Below are 20,205 nucleotides of genomic sequence, written 5' to 3'. Positions count from 1 at the left end.
TGGATAGAAAGAGACAAATTAAATATTTCTGAATAACACCCAATTTTATTCCTTCCTTCATAAAAGACAGGGCTTTTAATTGTAAGTTGTATATAATTCTTTTAATGTTCGTTAAATAATTGTGAATCTTTTACAATGTAATGTAATTTGTATAATTACAATCATTCCGTAGATATACGTCCGTTCGTTTAATCTGTACGGTCAGCATCAAACATAAAAGAGCGTTAAAAATATTTTTGACGACTTGAACGCTCCAGTATTGTTGGCACTGACTGTACTTGACGTAGATAACCAAAATGCTATATCCAAAACAATGTTAATTGTATAAAGTGCTCAAGCACAAAAATTAGCGGCAAGCCTCAAGTGTTGAGGAATTAATTTCGAATTTATTATATATTAAAGTTAAGGTGTAAACATAAACTTGATTTGTGAATAAAAATTGTGTCATGTCGATAAAACCGTTTATTAAACAGCATTATGTATGTATATTACATTTTTGGATCAAATTTTTTCTCTTATTTTAGTCGTAAGGCTTTACTGGCAGTGCCCTTTATGATAACTAACAACTAACATTTTAAATGATTCAGTTGATTACATTAGACATATTTCCCACGGGATATTGAACGCTCATCGAAGTTAATGCACCAATAAACAGTAAATGTCCCATAGTAAAATTATGTACAACAACCAACTAATCAAATTCACATCAAATTCAACCAAACACTTTCAATACGGCATTTGACTATTTTTTATTTATTTTGTAAATTAAAACTTGCCAATGTTTATTTACAAAATAAATAAAAATCGAACAGAAAAAAAAATTAAGCTACCTTTCCAGAGTATAAAGGAAAAAATTCAAGATTAGATAGAGAAAGACATACTTTGACTTAAGTAGTGCCATAGTTGCTGCAGCTCTACATAGAAAAGCGTTTTAGAAAGAGACAGATATAGATTTTTCAAAAAAATAACTGTAATTCCAATTTTTAGCCGAATTGATTTTTCTCTGCGCTAAACATTATATTTATATAGGTACCTATATTTTCATAATATACAAGATAGGCAAATTCAGGAGTTGTCAAATACCGTATTAAATTACAAGGCATTTAACATGTTGCCAACATTAAAAATAACTATAAGTAACAGCTTTTTAAAAAAGCAAGACAATCACAACAGAGTCAAAATGCCATTACCTAGTAACGAACGACTAATAACTAATTTGTATTGTACTAATAAACAATCATCTTTTAAAACTATCATCTCAATCGATTTAATCTCTTTAAAAATAAGTTCAGAAACATGAATTACGAATGATTTCGTAGATTATAAAACCGTACTACATAAAGTACACACATAATCAATTCCTATGCATAACCCTACATATACTCGTACATTACCTCACAATAACAATTTGTACGTAAGTCTTAAAAGTATAGATGCCTGAATCATAATACGTCACTCAAAATGTTGTCTATATCACTAAGCAGATCTCTCTCAATGTTATCGTTTTTATTATTCTTCTGACAGCTCGCAACTACGTCTGGTACATTCTTGATAAGTCCTAGATCGTAATCGGATATAGTGACTTCACATTCTTCGTCGTCACTCAGATCTACTATGTCTACAGGATCGCCCATCTTACTAGTCTCTACGTCAATTATATCGCTAGCTAAATCTACGTTGGTGCAATCTGATATATCGATACTTACTATTTGTACTTCTGTGTCAGAGTCTGTGTCCATTTTACTATCATTACTAGCTAAAGATTCCTTCGTTGCGTTACCATGACTATTTCTAATTAACCTAGGTTTTGAGGTAGTTTCAGTTACTTTTATTCTTTTGAATTCGTAACAATTATCAACTAATTCATCTTCTTGGACCTCGTAAACATCGCTTTGTTCAGACACAGTGCGCTTTCTGCTCGCGTCTTTATTGCCACTAAGTTTTAGTTCAGGTTTCGCCTGAGTCGTCGCTGCGGTAGCGTTATGATCTACTTTCTTATAAACTACAGAGTTACTTCTAACCACTTTAATAATTTTATCGCCCGACGTTGTGACGGATTCCTGTGTCGACAACTTTCGTTTCCTACTTAGGTTTAGTGTTATAGGCGTACTGTGTACTATAGTATCGCTAGTCTTTTTCCTAGCCCTGATTTCATCGAGCGATAGTATTTTGAAGTCCAGCGAGCTTCGGCGCTCTGCGTTTGCTTGTTTACCTGAGATTTCATCTAAGGAGAGTCTATCGTACTTAGTAGAGAAATTGGTCCTGATGATTTTGCGTTCTTTGACTGCGTCGGGTGTTAGGTTGTCGTATCTGTAGTACGCGGCAGCCTCAGCTTGTATTTTCTCGAGCAGCAGCAGTTCCTGGTTGGCGCGGTCAGGCGGCGGCGACGGCGCGGCGGCCGGCTTGGTGGGAGTGGTCGAGGGCGCACTTTCGTTATCCGACTCTGCAAGAACACACAACAGCTCAGTGGATCGCTCGATATTTCCGACAATACGATTTTCGTAATTAGTTTTGAAACGACCCTTGTGCATAGCAAGCTGTGTGTTCCCGCCGGGTCGATCTGGAAGTGATCGGGGCCCCGTTGCGGCGGCAGCACGAGTGACCCCATAGCTCCCGTGCTCTCCTTAGAACAGAACTATCGAGTCCTTCCCGCCATCGCGATAACGGAGCCTTCAGTGATCGGGGTACTCAAAAATAATTACAAAAATCATATTATGAAACGTTTTTATTTACTCGTTGGTATATTAAACACAATTTGATTAAACGAAGCCAAAGTACATGTTCCAATACGAGTCTTAATCAGTTTGAAAGTTAATTAGCTTAAAAGAAAGGTCCTTAACACACGCGTTACTAATTAAACATATTGAAATTCTTATACAACATAAGACTATGATTAACATAACAACCCTTGGATGCGAACAAGCCAAACTATGAATACAGCCTAGTCTCTCGCGCCGTGCCTTCTGCCTCCAGCCTCCGGCCTACGCCTACATCACGTCCTCACGTTACAATAGGTATAAAAACATCAAACGGCGGCACGCCGAGCGCGACCCGCGGTCTCCCTCGGCCTGACGCGAACACTTTACGGGACGATTCCACTCTCGCGTGAAATTTTACATTTAACAGAAAAAACTTTAACATTCCAACAATTAAACTATTAGTCCGAAACGGACCATAAAACTATTACTACGTTCAGTTATCAGTTTCATAGTAAAAATAGCTGCGTTCAGGAAAATAAACCTTTCAAATTAACTACGTCTACCCTCGTCAGTTCACTTCTAAGTTTACACATAACACAACAAATGATGAACTTATAAATATTTTTATTGGCAAACACACTCTTTCATAAGAGCTTTTTTTTTGTAGAAAGAATAAGAGCATTAAAAGTTCTTTTATTTCATCTCTCCGTATCTTAAGCTATCCCCCACCAATAGAGACTATTTTCTTTATATTACTTTTAAATATTGATAATTAGTTTTATACATAAATAATGACTAGGCGTACCATGGACCATAGACAAATTATTTTACAGTACCTATTTCATTTGACGCGTACAATTTTTCCTTCTTTTTTTGTAATAAATATAGGAACTTTCTCTCAGTGCAAAAATATAAAAAATAACGTTTTCGAGGAGGTTAGAAGAAATAATAACCTGAACATTGAACTTGTACGCGTGGGAAGCGCCGGAATAACGCTCGGCGCCTGTTAGCAATCGTTACTTTATAATCTACTAAACTTGTAATACGATATCAAGCAAGATAATTTTGTTATTGTATAGAGAGCACAGTAAAATAATGCAGCCCCAGAGTTCAGTCAGTAATTATGGAACTGTGCTATCTACGTGGATATACCTAAGGATTTGTTAGTCATTGATTAGCTCTACCTAACGCTGTGGGTGCGATACAATGCCTGCGGCCGGCGTCGCGCGCCCTAACACCCTAATTGCTAACATACAAACGATTTAAAGGCATAAAGCTTTTTTTTTTCTTTTTTTTTCTTCGCCTATATAAATCAGTTACAATTCGTGTATATATATTTTTATTTGTATTTTAATATATTATTTAATCCTATTTTTATTATGTACTGTTCTATCATAGACATAGATTATTAAACATCTATTTAAAAACCTATAGCGGCGTTGTCGGCCACACCCCGCTTATGTGATATTACTCGTTATATCCGTACAGTAAATGAAAAAGCGAGAGATGTTGATATACGAATCTAATTAGCTAAGATATGAAAGAAGTTATATTCTCTAATGTATTGCACATATAAAAATACCGACTCTGCTTTATCTCCGTAGCCGTCTTCGAAGTCGGACAGAGAGTCATAAATAATCTTTCTCCGAAGTTAATACTTGTGTATTTAATCTTGTCTATGGTGTACAAATAGAACTAAAACATTGTCTATGTACGTGAATCAAACAAAACGGCGCCTCACTCGGCAGTACAACGTAAAACTAAATAAAACATCTTGTTAATATTAAGTTGGAGCCAGCGTCCGCTGGCCGGGCGCGAGCCGTAAAAACACATCAGCAACGACCGGGCCGCGGCCCACGCGGCACTGGATCCAATCAACTACAACATTATTTCAATAAATACTATATTAATTGACTACCGAAGAAAAAATCTAAATACATTTGCGCCGTCACACGTACAGGCGTCTCGTTTTACATTAAGTCCCGTCACAAACTGGGAAAACAAACAAAATAAAAAGTATTTTCTTTCTACAAAAAAACGTTGACTAAACTAATTCAAATAATAAAAAAACCGCATCCCGTAAATTATTAAAAACAACTCCCAGTCTGTAATCGGGCGGGAGGCGAGCGCCTCCCTCCAACCAAACCCATGTAACGAGTTACAATTCCACAAGTGGCAACATTTGTCGTTCTATGCCGTATACGCTCACTAGTCATTGGTGCAAATTTTTATAAATCTGCTTTGCTTTCGTCCCCATCCGAAAAATAAAACAAGAGGGGACGTGTTGGGAATTAATAAATTCCAATAATAAATGGCCATAAAGGCTTGTAGAATTGTACGCGTTGCTTGCTTTGGCATAGGTACACCGTCTTCCTGTCACGTCCTGTGTTGGCACTTGTTGAACTAGTTATCTAGTGAAACTCCGCGACGGCCATCCCTCGCTCCGCATACGCCCGCAGAGCACAATTTTCACCGTTTCTCGACATTTCAAAGACAGAATCTAAACCGACCATAGTGCCACACAGCACTGAGCTTCTTCCTAAAGCACAGTGTTATATTATGTCGTTGGAATAGGGACACATTACAAGTGAAACTGGTTTGCTGGTCAGAGATAAATCTAATCTTCGTCATTTGTCATATAACATGAAGTCTGTACTTACCAACTTTCAAATATGTAATGTTGAAAAGTCACAGAACCAAATTCATAGCAATTAATGTAATGATTTATTACAGTTTTCGTTACAATCTCGTGTTTACCTCAGCCTTGTGCCTTTAGGTCTTTGATTTGCTAACTCCAAGATTTCTATTTAGTCAAATTTAAACAAGTTTAGCGTCAACTGTGTATCTTAAACACACCAAATTGATAGAATTATTATTCTGACAAGCAAGAGTATCACTTTTAATGAGTCTTTATTCTAACGTGTTATTAAAAATAAGTGAGTGAGCATCCAAAATTTTCTAATAATTTCATTCTTAACCTTAAATGGTAATAGAGTTTCCAATTGTGATAATTTTGAGTTAATAAAGCGTATAACAGCTCGGTGCAGCCGTGACAAGCCCGCTTAGTATCATAACCGAGCACTGTTACACTATTCACAATTGTAGCTATTATACGAAGCGATTATTGAAAACTCTAGTGCATATAACAATCATTTATAAAAGCCCACCGATGTGGTAAAAAAAAAACGCGTAGAAAACGTCGCATTATTAATTCATACGTACAACAGATATTACTAATCGACTATTTGAATCCATTTATAACACGATGCGATGTTTCCGACGAGTTTTGTTATAAATAACAGCGAACGCAGCTATAAGCTGCGCCGCACGATTTGAGAGGCCCTCTCTGTGGAACGTTGTAACCGATACACCTCACAGTTGTTACCAACAAACTAAAACTGAGCATTCGTGTACAATATCTTAATATTGTTAGTATCAAAACACATTTAGTAGTGTCTCGTAAGTAATCATTAGTGTTAACAATAAAACTTCATACTTAGGTATTAGTTTAAATAATAATGTCACCTATTTATAAGCTATTTAAATTACATTATTGGTAATTTAATTAAGAAATAATGTAACAACCACGAATCTAAACCAGTTACAACGGGCTAACATTAATGAGAAATCACACGAAGGATCTAGCTCTAAAATAATTCATACAGATAATAAGGCAAGAAAGTAACTTTCTTATTGCTTTTAAACATACAACGTTTCCTGTAGGACTAGTTTTGTTTGACACATGTTGGCAATACATCAGATTAATTGATTATTTAAATTCCTTATTTTGATAGCAAAAGCTTGGGCTGTTAAAACTGGTCGCAATCTTACGTAGACCAATGGAATTAAAACTCGAATGAGTTACTGGATAGCTTTAAAGCGTGTATAGGCCAAGTTGCCCGAAATAAATGGATTTAATTATTAAAAAGTTTTTTATTTTGTTTGAACAGCCCCAACACAACCAAATGAGGTTTGCTAACGTAGTTACTAGATTCATCTATAAGATTGCATTAACGTTAGCCGTAATTATTTATAAATTTTACAATTACCATGGGAATATAAGGCGTCTGGTTCCAAATACACGAACAATCTGACGACGTTAAATTTTTTTTTCCATAGATAGTTACAAGGATTTTTTTTAATCCACAAGACTTTTAACAACTTTTTTCATCCCTTGTTTTAACTTTTGATTTAATAACATAACCTAAAGCGGTAAATCCAAACAGGCAATACTTTATAACTCCGAAACAAAATCGCTGCATAAAGCGAAAACCTTGTAAAATTGTAATTAAGCTAATTTTTGATTTGATTCACAGAGTTCATTCATTAATTTTATAATACATTAATTAGAAGAAAAGCTGGATCACCAAATTTATACACACGAATTGCGGATTGCATTGCCTCAAAATGCGGGTTCGAATGCCCAGTGAAAGAAATTTAATAATGTACTTTCATAAAGTTGTAAAAAGTCGTGGTTTTCAATAAAGATCCCTCAGCCGGGCCTCTCAAACCGCATTTGGCCCTAGTACATTGCGTTTCAGAACAATCGCATACCTTCCTCGAAGTTGACGACGAGCGGGTCTACAGGCAGCGGCGCGTACGGGTTGGGCGCGTCGTGCGGGTGCGCGTGCGCGTGTGCGTGGCCGTGCGCGTGCGCGTGCGCGTGCGGCACCAGCCGCCGCGCGCCCAGCAGCTCGTTGGACGCCGGCAGCGCGTCCAGGATTGCTGGGTCGAGGACTACTGGAATCGGAAACGAGACGGTTCATGTTGATGATGTCATCTATGTAAATAGGCTATTTGACAGTCAATCATCATCATAGGCTAACATCTGGTAGCACGGTGAATGCTTGTGTTGCTCTGAAGCTCTGGTTGAGTTCGAAACGCGTCAGTGTAATGTGGTGGATAGAATTGTGGTGGATGAATTACATGAACACACATTTCTTGCATGAACATGGCTATGATAAGGTCGCAGGTGAACAAAGTAATTGGTTCAGTTCATTAAAATGTTTTTTGTTTTGTGTGCACTACTTTATACTTCCCATTTAAATTTGAAGAAAATACGCTTTTGATTGAAATTATCAAATGACAACTGTCAAATAATATAGAGTCGCTGCATTTCAACCATTGCTATGGGGTGAGTAGAATTATTATATCGAATATTGGATGGAGCACAGCCGGAAGGCAGAACAATTCACTGGTATCCGATCATCTGCGACTGCGACTAGGGTAGTCAGTATATTAATAGATTGAAATATTTACGTCCGGCATTCAAAAACCCGACTCTCTATGGCTTGTTGTAATGCGCTCGAGCACAATTCGTGCGAGCAGTACACGCCCGAGGCTGCCTGTAATGTGTTCGCAGCTTATGGACTCCTAATATAAGGTTATATAGACACGAGGTAGTGTTCGAGCCAAGTTTAAAGGTTACCTTGGCGCTGCTGCTGCCAGAAGAGGGGTACGGGCGCGGGGGCTGGCACGACGCCGGCGCCGGCCAGCGGGGGCTGCTCAGCCGCCGCCTCGCCAGCGCCACCGGGCGCTGCCGGCTGCTGCTGAAAGTACAAACTTTTATGTTAATACTTGGATAGCTTAGCTCAGTCAGCATATGGAAGATGTAGAAATTGCTGTCTGGACAATTTTTATAGTATTGATTACTAGTTTGTATCATCATCTTGGTCTTCCGTCCCATTGCTTGGCAAAGAAGAGGAGGAGCGAAGGCAGAAAGAGTGACTTCGCTGGCATGCAAGTTTTTGAAGGATGTTTTCCTTTACCGTAAAGCTAAATTCCAATCGTAATTTTGTACATACATTTCGAAAAACTCCGAGGTGCGAGTCTGGGCTTGAACCACGTTACCACACCATGGCATATTCGCAAGCAGAATCTATCTGCGGGGTACATTTTTAATGGGATATTCCCACAGGATTGGAATGTACAAATGTAAAAACCTTAACCCAAACCCAACCATCTACGGCAGAGACTACCAAACCTTTTTCTCATAGTTCACTTTCAACGTTTTACTGTTTTTGATAACCCCTTGCTGCTACATTTCTACTACATTCCGAAAACCTCTAAACCCCCATTTTTTTTCACGCCAATGTGGACTCCCATTTGGTATACCGTGGACCGGTTTACTAATGTTTCGGCGAACAGCTGAAAAGGTGCGAAATGAAACAGGTTGCCAAACGTTAGTTGCGAAATAATGAACGGATACCCCGTGGACCAGGGATGTTACGGAGCTCCGGTTCCGTTTCCGTTAAGTCGGAACTTCCGTTTCGGTTCCGGGTCCGTTACTTTTGAAACGGAAGTTATATCGGATGTTAATGCTTAGCGCGACGACTGGACATGAGCGGCATACATCAAAAACAAACAGAGCGCCAATTATGTAACGTCCCTGACACTCGCAATCACAATCAAGTGACAGTTCATGTACGCGAAAACTCGCGATCACGAGTGTCAAAAACGCGCAATAGACCTTCAGGTGGTTTAATAGACCTACCCTTAACATCTCGTCGACTCGGATTCCGATTCTGTTTCCGGTTCCGTTTTCGGTTCCGATTCTGTTTCTGGTTCTGATAAACTAAATTGAAAACATCTGGTTCCGCTTTCGGTTCCAATAAAACCACATCCGTTACATCCCCGCCGTGGACCACTAGGGGTCCATCTGAACCACTTTAGGAAACTCTGATCCATAGACGGATAGATGGAGAGACAAAATAATCATACATTTTACTATAATAGTGCAGTTTGGATACGTACAGAGGGCAGCAGCGGCTGGCTAGGCGCGATGCCGTCGGTGCGAGCATCGGGATTCTTATGCATGAACGGGCAGTGCTTCTTGCGACAGCCACCAGGCTGGTTCTCCCAGTAGCAAGGGATCTGCTTGCGGTTTTTCTGCAATAACAATATGACACTGCTAAGTCGTGGATAAAGCGGAGAAGCGATGAGCTTAATAGATACTTATCATCATCAGTCATCACACGAGGGATGGCGGTAGCTAGTGTTTGATATTCGAGTGAAGTGAGAGGAGAAGCTTTTGCAGAGAACACAATCGAACATATAGTCAAATGGATAAACTTGACTTATTCTTCACTGAAGCATTGGAAGACCTTGTATAGTCAACTACAAATAGATCGGTACGGCCAAATTTATACGCGACCATATCAATAAGGTATATCAACATACATAACATAAGGTTGTGTACATGCATTAGCAACTTTGACCATATCTATATGGAACTAGATTTAAAACTAAATTTAATTAAATGTTTCATGATAATCTCCAGAAAAACAAAGTAGAAAGGCTTTATCATCACCGGCCTATCTTAGTCCACTGCTGGACATTATTGCCATGTTTTTTTTTAGTTGTTTCTAAATCAAGTAGTAATTATATTATAGGTGATCATAATCATTAATTAATTAGTTCCTTCTTCAAAATATAATAATTATAATAGAACATATTTAGAAGAACATAATTTAACTATCACTTAATTAAGAAATAGCACAAAAAATTAATTACATTACAAAATTGAAACAATTAATAGATTATTAATACTAATAGCTTCCGCATGTACCTAAATTCTTCAGTAAATTGAGTGATTGACTGTAAAGTAGTATCACTGGACTTCTACTTTGTTTTTCTGGAGATATCATGCATGATGCATGAACCATAAATAGTAGATTGTACAACAAGAGCATAAAACGATTCATTTTACCCAAGCCGTTCATATAGCCACCCGAGCCGGTATGGCGAGGGTGGATAGACACGTCGAGGGGAAAATGGGTTTAATGCTCGAGTTTTACACTCTGCTTTTCACTTCGATGGCGAGGAAACGAAATAGCAACAGTGGAAACAATTGTTCACTTCTATGTACATTTTATTTTAGTTAAATGAATTACTATATAATTATATTTTTTTAGTTTTATTGATTTATTTTGATTGATTTGATTGATTTTTAAATTTATACAAATTGAAAGTTATGAAAAAAGTTTATAATTTTTGTTTATGTTTGACACCTGATTACCTCTTGGTCTTAGACAAAGATTTTATTTTATGCACTAGTGCATAAAAAGTCATTTATGTCGCCTAGATCCAGCATAAACGCGAACTTTACGAGCATGAGAAGTGAAAATTAAATTTCGTTTTATGTGACACACATTCAATAGCCTAAATAAATCAATGAAGGAATTAGTAGCGCTAAATCTTTTCTTCTTTTGTTTCCATGTTTTATATTTTTAGGTACTTTACTGTAAAAAAGGGATCATAAGCATGACAAACCAGAAACATGATATTGTTAGTCATGTCAAAATGATTCAGCATCTATTTGCTTGTATTCAGTTAAATCCTAACTTTTTATTACCATACAGCATTATTGCTTCAAACAAGCTAGAAATCCAAGTTTTATAATTTTTGAAATAATTATTTCTACATTTTTAAAATTCCTATTTCATAGAAAAATTTGTATTCTCCATAGCACATCATTTGATTTGTATGTTTAGTAGGTACTGGCAGCCCCCGCTTCGCATGGATGCAACTTAAACAAAAAAGGAGGTAACAAATAAAAAGGTCTATAATCAAAGGCACTTTACATTTTTCATCTTTCCCCAAAGCTACACCAGCGCGAATCGTCACAAGTTATATATTTTATGTATCATATTTAAAAAAAAAAACTTCAGTGAAAAATTATGTAACTGATGGTGAAAACTGCATTAAAATCCGTTGCATAGTTTAAAATATCCATGTATATACATACCCATGGCAGGATGTAACTTTAATTTATAGGTACTATGTAAAGACGCGCTGGGTCTTACAAGGTTATAACACCTGTACCACCTTAAGACCTTATTGTTCATGTCATAATATAACCCGGTCAGGCTACAGTTTTTAGGGTTCCGTAACTCGAAAGGAAAAACCGGAACCCTTATAGGATCACTTTGTTGTCCGTCCGTCCGTCTGTCAAGACCCTTTTTCTCAGGATCGCGTGGAGGTATCAAGCTGAAACTAATATCGTCGATGCTACTGCAAAAATACTGACTCAACAGAAAATTAACTAGAGCGTGCATAGATGATACTCATTCTCATAGCAAAATAACTTTTACTGACAATTTGGCACCGGAAAATTAGGTACGACGACGAGCGGAGCGAGCAAAGCGAGGGCGCCGCGGCAGCGGCCGGCGAAGCGCCAGAACCTTATTTATTTAAAAAATAATTTGGCCCCTACTAGTGCTGGTTATGTAAAAAGTATATACATGCTGAAAATAAATTGATAGGTAATTGTATAGTTTTGATATGCAAAAACAGAAGATATATTTAAAAAAAAAAGTTACAAGGTATGATGTGCGTTAGTCATTATTAGCTGTGCAATAATAAAAATGCTTTACTTTAAGATAAATAGCGGTACACCACGAATATAATTTGCAGTTTATTACATAATATTTTGAGTGGAGTATTTTGCTGTGCAATTAGTATTTTTGATGTGAATTCGGATTTTTTTTGGATAAAAAAAGTACTTTTTTTGATGTGCGTTTAAATACTGCTACCCATACTGTATTGAACAGGTAGCAACAATCAGAATTTTATTTGCATATCATTATTCTCAATACAGTCAGGTATGATTATTTTTATCACTACCAGTGCAATATGCCTTATCAAGAATCCTGATTAGCTCCACCTATATGAATTAGGTACAGTCCCAAATTGGTGTAATTTTGCAATAAACCTGCTAAATTGACTGACTAAAGCTTAAGGAATTCCCCACCACAAGTCAAACAATAAAATTAATGATAGTCTAATTGAGGACAAATATTCAAATCACTTTCAATGTATAGGAACAGATAATTGTTTTGCCATACAGGAAGAAAAAAGTTATTTTTGAAATCAACTTTTTAGATGGAAAATATTCTATATTTTTCCCAACAATACTTTATTGTGTACCTACATTATATTGTACATTATTGTACCAAATATTTAGAGGGTCAACCATCTAAATCTTTGTTACACAGGATGTCTTGCGAGTTATAAAAAAAAAATGATTTATTGCAGACCAGGATCCATAGTTTGTTAGTAATAATAATACATAAGTCTTATTTTAAAGTCTTTTTTTGTTATTCAGTCCAAGCAGCTCATAAATTTTCATCATTTATAGTTATGTTCTTTGTACAGACCAGAGGATATAGCCAGAATATATGCACCAGATGCATGCATGCTAAATGAACTATGTCAAAGGGCCCTTAATATTCTTAAACCAACAGGCAATTGCCTCAGAAATGAAGAGATATGTAGATGAACAAGGGTCACCGACTTAGCTAAGCGAATTAGCTTGTTGAAGTGGCAATGGGCAGGCCATATAGCACGGAGAACAGATGGCCATTGGGGCCGAAAAGTTCTCGAGTGGAGACCGCTGATTGGCAAGCGCCACCAACTAGATGGACTGATGACCTGGTTAAAGCCACCGGTTCAAGGTGGATGCAGGTTGCTGCCAACCAAAGCCACTGGAGGTCTATGGGGGAGGCCTATGACCAACAGTGGACGTCCTATGGCTGAGATGATGATGATGAACAGGCAATTTCTATAGCAGATGTTTTTATTTGGCAGCCTGTAATTTTTAGATAAATGCAACAAGAGCTATGATTTGTACCATCTGCTATGCAGATAGTGTACAAGAATAAAACAAGAGTACCAAGTTCCGCTATGAAGATGTCCAATTTTTGACATTAAAACTTGAAAATGGAAACAATTTTGTATATGTCGGCGGCCGATCGTAAAATCCGCCAGATCACGAAATTCCTAGGCATATCGTGAAACGCCGCCATTTCATGATATGCCTAAACGTTAGCCAGGCATATCACGATGTGCCTGAGAAATAATACGGCAGATCGATTAGAGCAACGCATTCGTCGATATTCCTAGCTCTATACCGGGCACATCGTAAAATAGTTTCTTTTTTGGCCACTGGTGGCGCTGCGTATGCAATGGCAGCCGTGACCAGCTGACCGGCCGTGTTTGTTTAGCGCGTGAAAAATGTCGGCGTCGCAACAAAATGATCTTTAAACCGAAAATAGTGATTGAATTCAAAATAGAAGTGCAAAAGAAGCTTTTGAACATCAGCTCTGTTCTTTTTATGTGAATCAAACGGATTCTGTGCACAATGTGAAAGAACCATGGACGTCTGCCCGTATTTTAGAGGTTAGTATTTTGTTGATAAATAAAGTATTCACTAATTGTTAGTTATTTATATAGAAAAAATTAGGTACGACGAGCGAAGCGAGGAGTGGTTAGTATTAATTGTGATCACGACGCACGAGCCGAGCGAGCGAAGCGAAGCCGCGTGGCCGGCGGCCGGCGAAGTGCCAGAACCGATATGGCGGCGTTTCATGATATGCCTACCTACATTCATGATTGCCTAAACTGGCCAAATCATGAAAAGGTCAACATCTAATCTTTGTTAAACAGGATGTCTTAAAGTTATAAAAAAAAATGATTTTTGCAGAATTTCGGATCCATAGTTTTTAGAAATAATATTTTAAAGTCTGTTTTTTGTATTCAGTCCAAGCAGCATTATAAGATTTTCATTAATTTATACCATATGTACTTTTAAGACCAGAGGATTAAGCCAGAATATATGCATTAGATCACATGCTTATGAACTAATTCAATGGGCTTCTTAAATTCTTAAACAAAGAATGCCTCAGAAATGGGATATGTAATGAACAAGGGTACCCTTAGCTTCAGCAAATTAACTTGTTGAAGTGGCAAAGAACAAAATACCATATAGCACGGAGAACAGATAACCTTTGGGGCCGAAAAGTTCTCGAGTTCCGACCGCTGATTACCAAGCGCACCAACTGATGGGAAGATGACCTGGTTAAACCACCGGTCAAGGTGGATGCAGGTTGCTGCCAACCAAAGCCACTGGAGGTCTATGGGGGAGGCCTATGACCAACAGTGGACGTCCTATGGCTGAGATGATGATGATGATGAACAGGCAATTTCTATAGCTGATGTTTTATTTGGCAGCCTGTAATTTTTTAGATAAAATGCAACAAGAGCTATGATTTTACATCTTGCTATGCAGATAGTGTACAAGAATAAAACAAGAGTAACCAAGTTCCGCTATGAAGCTGTCAATTTTTGACATTAAAATTGAAAATGGAAACAATTTTTTATATAAGATATTAACTTCTTCTTTAAACCCCTGTTGTACTTCAGGTGAATATTCAAGCGTTTAGACCACTCATATTAAAGTCATTACCATCACACACTTATTAACACAAGAGAATGACATATTGCAAGAATTTTGATCACTGTAGATCTGGCATTGGTATTCATAAAAAAATTACCCTGAGTTTCATTGAAATAATACTTGGCAAAACGGTAAAGAGGAAAAATACCACAAAAATGCTGAATATATTAACCCATTTCATGTTTTTGTACTTTACAGGTATTTTTAACAATTGCTATTGACATAAATACAAAGAATACTCTTTACTTACCCTCAACTCCATATGGCGTAGTTTGCATCGTTTATCCATGCACTTGCCCTGCTGCCAAGCCGAGCACATAGTCTCACAGCCCAGGGCCGATGGCTCATGCCGGAACACACAGTTGTCCCCCTGACACATTAAGTAATAATTAACATCATTTATCAACAAATAAATGATGTAATCTTAAAGCTATCTACAAATGTTTTAAATACTTGCAAAAGAAAGTATTACCCTGAATACACTGGAAAACAACATGTAACTATGCTCTGAAGATTAAAAGGCAGTGCCAGTATTGACTATACAAAATTGTCACATTATAATAATATCGATAAAACGACACCAATCATAGCTTGTTAAATAAAATTTGAGCTTCACTTGTTTAAAAAAATCCAGGGACAGTTGCTTGATTATCTACCCTTCAGCACTAAATATCATAGCTACGGAATCAGTGATTTAACATACCTTGGTGCATGTAGAGTAATAGTAAAAGTAGCAGTCGTTAAATTTCCTTGGGGACTCCATGGTGTACTCTTCCGACCAAGGTCTGCAAATTACGCGCACACCATGTACCTATGCCGACACACGAAAACAAACGTTAATTAAACCACAACAGCCAGACACATAACTTTTACACAAGAATCTTGAGTTTATTTGAATTGAATATAACACGTGGATATTAGCCTCTAAAATGGGCTTTTTTTAAAGAATTTTGCATTTTGACAATTCATAGAGCACGTCGCGGTTAACAAGATCCAAATTAAAAACTTAGAATACAGTAAACGCTTTATCAACACTACTCACCGAGCACTGATTGAACTGAAATTAATTAAATTAAAACAAATATCTACACAACCGAGCTATCTAACACAAAATAATACGAAAGTGAAGTCACTATTGAAGAGACGTGTAGATATGGCGGACTTTCATTTCATTATCCATCCACCCACAGACCTTTTTATGTGCGTATTCTATTCATTCTCTCTTCATAACTGGTTGTCTATGATTAGTGTATTCATCATTAGGGAAGCCCAAATGGTCCATAATTATAATGTCCAATTATGATAATTATATTAAAAAATTTAGACTTGTTTTCTTTAATGAGCAAATTAAAATGTGCCATTAGCGTAATTATTAGTTTTAGAATTTCAATTTCACAACCAACCTAAAATATAATATTTCACTATGGAAAAATCTTGATTACAATCAAACCTGATACGTTTTTTAGTACTTATTGCTTCAAGTACATTACATTGGAATTGGAATTAGTGAAACTTAAATTTGAGATAATAATATGGCATTAGAATTAACTCTCATAATTGATTTGGAATGATTATCGTTCAAAGTTTAATCATAGTGTTGTCATTACTAATGTCCAAGTCAATTTTAACGTTAGCGTCATACTATAAAAATAATTCATTTCGTATGAATAATATTTCATGATTTTGTAATTTTTAGCAATGTTTTGTAATGGCTCAATTATTTATTGGGGTGACACTCTTCCCCGGCCCGGATAATACCGGGATGGAAATACTGACCGTTTTTCGTGCACACAAAAAACAGGGCCGGTATTTCCATGCCGGTGTTATCCAGCCGGGAAAGAGTGTCACCCGATAATAATAAAAAGTTAAAAACCCTGACATTGACATCCCTACGACAACCATTGCCAATGACATCCTTTTTTCTCCTAATATTACTTCTAATATTTCTAAAGCGAGTCTCACACTGTCATTCCTTTCCACCAAAGAGATCACTTATCACTTCGCTTGAGGTGGAATTCGATGTCATTATGGTTTCTCACGTAAATTTGAAAGTGCTATTTAGGCTCGTTGCTCAAATCAAAGATGTAGGGAGCTCGTTCGTTGCTCGAGAGGGAGGAACCTTGGAGGAACAAAGAATGTGTCAAACCATTCTTATAAGCTTGACTATGGTTAGTGCATGTATTTGTTTGGACAACTGACAACACTAGCGTTGTCTCTGGCTCTGTCTGTTTTCCTTCCTTATTGACACCGACCGCTCTCGTACGTGTTCTTGATTTAATCCGTTTATTTCCTGTTATAATTCGATATTATAAATAATATTCATTTGTTGTATTTATGAAGAATACAGCGTTGAATGAACGAAGTGTGTTATTTATGCGCCACTGCCTCCGTTACCCTGTTTCCACGTCATCCTGCACTGCGCCACATCTCTTCAGGTTATGTTACCCAGATATAACGCGAGGTACGTGGTTTGCTAATATAATTCACAACAAGATTTCGCCTTATCCGCCGAGAAGATTTGAGATTGAGCGAGCGCTGATTGCGCATTTTTGTGAGCTCGTGCATCGTGGCAACTAACTTATAAATCATGCCGAACAACGAGGCTCGCGCTGATGCCGCATCTCGTGCTGCTGCTGGCGTTTCGCCTGGCACATCTTCAACCTTCGTTATTGGTGGTAATGCTTTTAACACCGAAAAATTGGAGGGCGTTGCAAATTATAACGCGTGGAAATTTACAATAAAAAATTCCCTAATACTTGAAGGACTTTGGGAATGTGTCACCGGTACGGAATTGGATACCGTCAAGATTTCAAAAGCACTTGCTCGTATCTCATTGAGCGTGAGGCCCTCTCTCTATCAATTACTTTACGGCATAGAAACAGCCAAAGAAGCTTGGGAAAAATTGAGATCCGTCTTTGAAGACAAAGTTTATTCAGACGTGTCACTTTGTTAAGGCAGTTCTCATGTGGGACTACACTAAAGTGGAGAGTATGACGGCATACATTGATTTCAGTCTTCACTATAGTACAACAACTTGCTGACATTGGCAAAGTTATTGAAGATGCTGAAATTGCAGAAATTTTGCTCTCTGGTCTCCCACAAGAATTCGATACGCTTGTGTCGGCTTTGGAGACAGCATCGATGACCAAAGTATTATCGTCAGAGCTGGTACGAGCTAGACTCATTCAAGAAGAGTTCAGAAGAGCTAACAGCATTGCAGAAGGTACTCCGACGAGTGCACTTGCAGCTGGCAACTCCTATACTAATAATAAGAAAAAGATAGTTTGTCATTTTTGCAAGAAACCTGGCCATACAAGTCTCGCTGTTTTAAATTGAAACGACAGAAGAAGGAAAGCAAAGAAGAACAGACAGTGTTTGCTTCATCGTTTTTAGCGGCTGTACAAATAACAACTTTATTGTGGACAGTGGTTCTCATCACACATGTGTAATGACATTAACTTAATGAAAAATGTGAGAAACAATAAAGTTTTAATCACATGTGCTGATAAGACAACTAAATTAGAAAGTTCAGGAGTTGTGATGTACAAGTAAGCATTGATGGTTGTAGTAAAACTTTAAAAATGTAATGTATGTTCCACAGTTGAGTGAAAATTTGCTTTCTGTTAGTAAGATGTGTGAGGGGCATGGTCGTGGTGTTTAAGGATGATGGATGTTTTATTTATGACAGATGTCATATACAGGCAAGCCCATTATGTCTGCAAGTCTAAGTAAGAGTATTTACAAATTGAATTTTACCGTTGCAAAGGAGCAGTCAATGGCTATCCTACATCAAGTGCAGGAATCACAGACTGCAAAGTTAGCTGATTCTCATTGTGCAAATGCCAATTTTGGCATTATAGGCTAGGGCATTTAGGTCTCAAAGGGATGTGTACTCTTAAGGAGAGTGCTGCGCGTAACATATCATTTCAGGTTGACAAAGAGACATCAGTCCGTGTGTCGCTTGTCTTCAGGGGAAGCCTGTGGCCAAGGCTTATCCGAAGAGGTCTATGAAGCGTGCTAGCCAGCCTTTGGAGCTTATACACAGTGATGTTTGTGGCCCTATGAAGGAGATCAGCTGGGGAGGTGCAAGGTATTTATTGACTCTTACTGATGATTTTTCTAGGAAAACTTTTGGTTATTTATTGAAAAAGAAGTCTGAAGTACTAGCTTCATTTATAAATTTTAAAAATCTGGTAGAAAAGCAGACTGGGTTGCATATTAAATGCCTGCGTTCTGACAATGGTGGAGAATATGTTAACAATAACTTTAGGTCTTTCCTGGAGAAGGAAGGCATTGCTCACCAATTAACGGTACCATATTCAGCTCAACAAAATGGAGTCAGTGAACGTTTAAACAGAATTTTAATTGAAAAAGGTAGATGTATGATGATTCATGCAGGTCTCTGTAACCGTTTTTGGGGAGAAGCTGTACAAGCAGCTATCTATTTAAAAAATAGAAGCCCTACGGCGGCGTTAGCAGGACAGATACCCATGGAAGTCTGGTCCCAACACACAGTTGATCTTGGACACCTTCGTGTTTTTGGGTGCATGGCATATCATTTGATTCCTGAGCATATTCGTACAAGTAAGTTGAACGCTAAGGCAAAATTATGTATATTTGTTGGTTACTCTGAATTGACCAAAGGATACCGACTTATGGATCCAAATAATCCTAAGAAAATAATTTTATCTAGGAATGTTCATTTTATTGAGGATAAATTTTATAAAGATTTTAAATTTATTGACATGAATAATAATATTAATAATTTAGACTCTAATAATGATGATGAATTGTTGGTCTCATTTAAAGAATATAATAAATGAATTGAATAGTATTCGTGATAATTATAATAATGAGATAAATAGCAATAATATTGACAATTCTAGTCAGTCAGATCACATTTCAAGTCCTAGTTTAAATTATACATCAAATTCCAATAAAGATATGAATCATACTTATGACTTTTCGTATGAATTTACAGATGCTGAGTCTGGCGCGGAGAGTGATGAGCACAGCGAGGCAGTGCAGGCCTCTGCTAATTGCGAGTTCCTCTGCTGAGGAGCTGGAGAAGCAGCCGGAGCCTCGCAGGACGCCGCGGCTCAACGGGAGTGTGCCACTAGTCCAGAGGACCCTGTGACCGTCGGCGACCGCCCCATGCGCAGTACCCGCGGTAAACCACCGCTTAGTTATTGGCGATTATGAAATCGGTATGTACGCCAGTCTATATTTAAGAGCCTCAAACATATGAAGAGGCTACTGCATCATTAAATT

General features: G+C 37.5%; 2 protein-coding genes across 7 annotated transcripts in view; one reads left to right on the top strand and one right to left on the bottom strand.

The window, feature by feature from the left end:
• The window catches only part of LOC141435763 (paired box protein Pax-6-like), a 200,550-nt gene that overhangs the window by 75,107 nt on the left and 105,238 nt on the right, over nt 1-20,205 (top strand). The gene's annotated exons all lie outside the window — the stretch shown is intronic.
• LOC141435759 (uncharacterized) lies at nt 448-16,157 on the bottom strand. 3 transcript variants are annotated; one of them, XM_074098556.1, is made up of 7 exons: nt 15,977-16,157; nt 15,638-15,745; nt 15,185-15,304; nt 9,453-9,587; nt 8,128-8,248; nt 7,254-7,436; nt 448-2,443 (listed from the first exon to the last, which is right to left on the bottom strand). In XM_074098556.1, exons 2-7 carry the CDS (start codon nt 15,695-15,697, stop codon nt 1,443-1,445), a joined length of 1,620 nt encoding a protein of 539 aa, XP_073954657.1. In that variant the 5' UTR covers nt 15,698-15,745; nt 15,977-16,157; the 3' UTR covers nt 448-1,442. The 3 variants fall into 3 exon arrangements, with proteins under 3 accessions (XP_073954657.1, XP_073954658.1, XP_073954656.1); XM_074098557.1 differs by having other exon boundaries at nt 7,254-7,439; nt 8,128-8,245; XM_074098555.1 differs by having other exon boundaries at nt 7,254-7,439; nt 15,977-16,156.

The sequence above is a fragment of the Choristoneura fumiferana genome, chromosome 15, assembly GCF_025370935.1.
Source record: "Choristoneura fumiferana chromosome 15, NRCan_CFum_1, whole genome shotgun sequence".
Taxonomy (NCBI): Eukaryota; Metazoa; Arthropoda; class Insecta; order Lepidoptera; family Tortricidae; genus Choristoneura; species Choristoneura fumiferana.
The sequence above is the reverse complement of the archived record's forward strand: the minus strand, read 5'-3'. Positions and strand labels throughout refer to the sequence as shown.

Coding starts and splice junctions, on each gene's coding strand:
- LOC141435759 (XM_074098555.1), bottom strand. CDS start 15,697: ATGGAGTCCCCAAGGAAATTTAACGACTGCTACTTTTACTATTACTCT. Junction 8,249..9,452: donor GCCAGCCGCTGCTGCCCTCT/GTACGTATCCAA, acceptor TTGTACTTTCAG/CAGCAGCCGGCAGCGCCCGG. Junction 2,444..7,253: donor CGTCGTCAACTTCGAGGAAG/GTATGCGATTGT, acceptor GTGTTCTTGCAG/AGTCGGATAACGAAAGTGCG.